General features: G+C 37.5%; 1 protein-coding gene across 1 annotated transcript; it reads right to left on the minus strand.

Annotated features, from left to right (window-relative positions):
* Positions 1-311: 311 nt before the first annotated feature.
* On the minus strand, positions 312-4,650 carry LOC105773753 (cytokinin dehydrogenase 7). The gene is made up of 4 exons (XM_012595849.2): positions 3,828-4,650; positions 3,144-3,419; positions 2,074-2,336; positions 312-706 (listed from the first exon to the last, which is right to left on the minus strand). The coding sequence occupies exons 1-4, from the start codon at positions 4,521-4,523 to the stop codon at positions 403-405; spliced, it is 1,539 nt and encodes a 512-aa protein (XP_012451303.1). The 5' UTR covers positions 4,524-4,650; the 3' UTR covers positions 312-402.
* Positions 4,651-4,978: the final 328 nt, after the last annotated feature.

A 4,978-nucleotide genomic window follows, 5' to 3' on the forward strand; every position in this document is an offset into this window, starting at 1 on the left:
TTAAACCATTGAATTTTAATAATTTGCTGCAGATAAATTGGTAGAGTGCTATTTTGTGCTCATTTCATATATATGAATGGTTCAACTATCAAATTCCAAATCAACAATTTAACTTAAAATTTCAGTGTTATCCACTTAAACTAATTTTTCAAATTTGTATTTATAAAATACAAAGATTGAATTTTAATAAATTAAAATATAGAGATTAATTTTTAAATTTTTGTAAAATAAAAGGATAAAATTCATAATTAGAAATTTTTTCCTTTACATTGATAATCCAACATTGATTGTCAAGCAAATACAAATGGAGATGACTCAACAATTAATAGATGATATATTTCATATATATATATGTATATATGCGAAGTTAACAACAAATTACAATTGCCTACTAAATTATTATTATTGATTAGTCCTTTTAAAAATTCTTTGTCCAGGTGCAAGGATGGCCATAGGATCAAAATTGGCCTTCCTCTTCTCAAGTCTCGTCCATTGATTCCCAAAATGTCGTTTCCAATCCTCTTTGGCACGGTAGTGAGGGAGGTATAGCTTGAAATCCAATCCCTCTTTGATGCACCATTTCACTATCTCACGATTCTCCGCTACCTTCTTCTCCACCGACGGCCCCTTCGGAACAAACCGGAGCAACGCCACGATGTAAAAGATCTCCCCTTCTGGCAACGCCACCGATGTCCGACTATCCCATCTGAAAAAATAAAAAAATAAAACCCAACCCATTCATGCATTAGAAAACAAAGATATAAAAAGAACCAATGAATGACTCTCCATATATGCTCATTTTTTATGTCCATTTTAAAACATAGATTTTAGCTAAAACAAAAAAAGACATGGGTGCCTTTCATAGGTCACAATCTTATCCTATATATAAATTTGAGGAAAAACAAAATAATTCCCATTTTCCCCCCTTTCATTTAAAGAAAAAATTCCTTTTTCTGGGAAAGTTTTGAGAGGCCATAACGAAATTTTAGTTAGGCAAAATGCAAGGCCAAGGTCACGGAAGGGGTAATTTCGTCAGAGAAAATAAGAAAATGGTGGAACACAGACAAATAATGGGTGTCATTGTAAAGCTTGGTTGGGCGAATAATTTTTGTTTGTCTGTTTCTGAAACGGCGAAGACTGATGGGCCGGAAATTGAAAGTTACCTCACTTGGAAAATCTCACTTTCCATAAAAAGAGTTACGCTTAATGACCGATATGTCCTCCCCAACATTATTATTAGTAGTAGTCTGAATTTTAACACAATTTTCAGACGGTGAAAAACATAATATGTTTTTCCTATTCAAAATTCTTTTAATCCTATGTGAGTGGGACCCACCACAAATCTTTGTCTTTTATACTTTACTTGTATATATACGTTTAACCAAAACACCCAACATGACGTACACTGTAATCACAAATCCTCCATCGACTACGGTTATGGTCCACTACGGTTGAGCTCACCCCGTGTGGTTGACTCTAAAAAAAAACAACGTATCCCAGCCACCTGATTTAATTTGTTTAAGCAAAAGCATCCTCCGAGCAGATGGAAAAACCCGGCCAGGTGATCTGAGGTTTGATTCATTGTTGTTCATAAAAGAAGTTAAATTTAATCCTTATATTTTAATATAATATAACTTTATCATTAATTAATTTAAATAATTAATATCATTAATTATTTTAGTTAACATATTAACTTGAATTTTCCCTCTTGACTCATCATGTTGATATGATTTCTTTTTTGGTATTCGAAGGGATGTTTTTCTTTTTCTAAATACATGTCAATAATTTTAATCAAATAATTATTAGGACTAAAATCATGTTATGTGGAATTAAATTATAAGGACTAAAATTTAAATTTGAGCATAGTAGAAAGACAAAGCTATAATTAAACCTAAAAAAACAAAAGTGAAATTTGGTCCTCACGGTCCCACCTTATGACACGTTTCAAGATTCCAAGCTTTGTGATGAAACCTCGTCATCTCTCACGTGACAGACATGCAGGTTTTTTGACATATAATGGAAGGGGGGGTCCACAATAATAAATAATTGGGAAAGGGGGAGGGCAATACTCACTTGCTTCGCAAAAGAGGGTAGATTAACATGGGCCCACCGATTCCATTTTTCACCATCTTTTTAAACACCGTCCGATCGAAATCAACGATGTCTGATTTGGACACGAAGAGGTTGAGCCAAGGGTGAGGATTGTCCCAAACGCCGTTGGCTTTCGCGTCTTGCTCCGCTCGTTTCACACGCAATAAGAATCCCATGTAGCTGACGTCCACCTGGGATATCAACCCATCCACGAATCCTAGCCCTCTAACAAGTCTGCTTACAGCCTGCAAAGTGGCAGTCCAGGACAATCACGTCATTTTGCAAAATGAAAAAATTATTGCCATTCGTGAATTGCAGATTCCAGAAGATGATGGGGTTATTTTTGTCCCTTTGTGGAACTGTGTGGGTGAGGGTGAGGGTGAGGGGGACCAAAAACGTCAGCCAGCTAGCCGTAACGTTACTAATTTAGCCCTGACAAATTCCTGATTTCACGAAAGTGACCCGAACCAGGAAAATCCGAGAGAAGGAACACCACAGTGCCATTCTCGTAATTAAACACCAACAGAATGGGTACTTTCAAAAAATTAATCTTCTTGTCAGAAAATCCAATGAAAGATACATTAAACTGTATGGTCAGTTTCATCTATAAAACTACATACAATAATTCTCACATTATTAGTATCCTCATTTAATTTTAAAAATTTGTGAAAAACTACAATTATTAATATTTTTTAATTCCTTTTTTCTAAATGATGGAGGAGGATAATGAGCCCCGTCCTCCGTCGCTGAAGGTTGTACACGTGGAAGACACCTCTGAGTTTTCTTTGACTTTATTTTTTCACTGTCCGGCGGGGACACGATTGATGAAAGGACCTCACTTAATTTTTGTTTTTGGTCAACAGATTTATTAGGACCCCACCAAGCTACAACGTAGGTCAACACTCAGTCATCAAAAACACAACATATGCTTATTTTGACTTATTATCATTCACTCATCCACGGTTACCAATCAAGGTTCTATGTTATTATCTTAATATGCGACGCAGGCGATTATTGACTGTTAAGTCAAAAGTTAAAAAAAAAAAAGTTACCATATCCACAGTTGAAGGCTGGTCACTGTTGCGGTAATGAAAACCCAGTTCAAGGCAGTAGAGGACTGGGCCGGCGGTTTGAGGGAGGTGAGCCGGGTTGAACTCTTGGTCCGGGTTCAACTGTACGGAGGGCCAGCCATTGACTGGATCGTCGTTGTTGCAGAATACGAACCCTTCCACGTAATCGAACGACTCGTCTTCTTTCTGACTCACCAGAAGCTCAGCATCCCGAGTGAATTCCTCAAACTCGGCGTACACCACCCTTATCCATCTTACCTAATCACACAAATAACAATAAAAAAAAAACCTCCTTAAAAAGACCGAAATTACGTGACGTTAACGTGCCGATCATGCACTATATATTTGTTTTTGGTAAAACATGGTTAAATAAATGTTTTCATCCCTTTACTATACTTAAATTAGGGTTTTACTCCTTGTGCTTTACCTTAACATTATTAGATCTTCTACTTTCATAATGTAATTACTTACAGTAATGGTGACCTCGAAAAATCAGGTTTAGCATTTTAATCAAAGTCGTTATTGGTGTTAACATGTTGAACTAAACAATAATATTATAAAAAAAATTAGATGACCAAATTATAAAAATTGCAAGTATAGGATTAAATTTCAATTTAAACATAGTAAAGGGATCAAAACCGAAAGTTGACCTAAAACTATACTCACCATGTCCGGAGCTGGCTGAAGCTTAACCCTTGCTCGGGTAATAATACCGAACTGACCGAGTCCACCGAGGGCTCCGAAAAAGAGTTCCGGGTTTTGGGTTTCGGAGCAAACCGTTATATCTCCTTTCCCCGTTACGACTTCCAGTTCCGTTACGTTCGACGTTTGGGGACCATAACGGAAGGCTTGTCCACTAACGCCGGCGTTAGACAAGGTTCCACCAACGGTCAAGCTCAAGTAATCGGTCCACGACCTGGGAGCCAACCCGAACCTCGAAACGCACCGTCTCAAGACGTCTTCCCATAATGCCCCGCCGGAGACGTCGATGCAAGGGGAGCCATTGACGGTCAAGAGCTTGAAATGGTTTTCCCCAGTGGAACGCATGTCTATCACGTAACCACCGTCGGCCATCGCCTGACCGTTGATTGAGTGGCCGTTACCCCTAGCCGCAACCGTCAGGTGGGGAGTCCCGGCGGCGGCCTTAACGATCCGAGATATATCCTCGGCTCCCGATGGTCTAATTAGATACAAGGGCTTAAACGAATAAAGACCGCCGAAATCTTTACTGGCTATGCCGGAAACGTCGCCGTTTTCGATGCTGCCTTGTAAATTGAGAGAGTTGAATATGGTGGAAACGTCGTCGTCCAGCTTCGACTCGGCGTCGCTGTCGTGTACTATTCGACCCAAGCAAGCTATCATCTTTGTTGCAAATAGGAATTTCGCCAAAAGAAGAAATAAATAAAAAATAATAAATTTACAAGTGCTATGAAGCTAAGCTGTTTCTGGGCATAGTTTGGAGACGAGGAGAGGGGGAAAGAGGGGCTTAAATAAGGCTCGAAATTGGGGGTCTAAAAAAAAAAGGGTTAATATTTAATTCAATTTAATTAATTGAGGAGGAAAATTTTGTGATCTCAGCTTAAGTTTGAATAATAAGTTTGGAGTTTGGAGCAAGTGTAATTGTTTTAATACTTTCACATTCTTTTTTTGTTTTTCAACAAGCATTTTGATTAGTAATTTGCATTTGTGGATGAAAAGAAGTGAAAGAGAAAAGAATATATATATATATATATATATATAAAAGAAGGCAGAAGAATATGCAATTAGCTTGTTGTTATTTGCATTTTTCTAAAAGAATAAATAAAAATTGTTAATTA

The sequence above is a fragment of the Gossypium raimondii genome, chromosome 6, assembly GCF_025698545.1.
Source record: "Gossypium raimondii isolate GPD5lz chromosome 6, ASM2569854v1, whole genome shotgun sequence".
Lineage (NCBI taxonomy): Eukaryota > Viridiplantae > Streptophyta > Magnoliopsida > Malvales > Malvaceae > Gossypium > Gossypium raimondii.

Bases quoted from the DNA above. Each gene is read 5' to 3' on its own strand.
- LOC105773753 (XM_012595849.2), bottom strand. From the start codon at position 4,523: ATGATAGCTTGCTTGGGTCGAATAGTACACGACAGCGACGCCGAGTCG. The intron at 3,420-3,827 runs GTGAGTATAGTT...TTGTGTGATTAG, and splicing joins TTCAGCCAGCTCCGGACATG to GTAAGATGGATAAGGGTGGT. The intron at 707-2,073 runs GTGAGTATTGCC...TTATTTTTTCAG, and splicing joins TACCCTCTTTTGCGAAGCAA to ATGGGATAGTCGGACATCGG.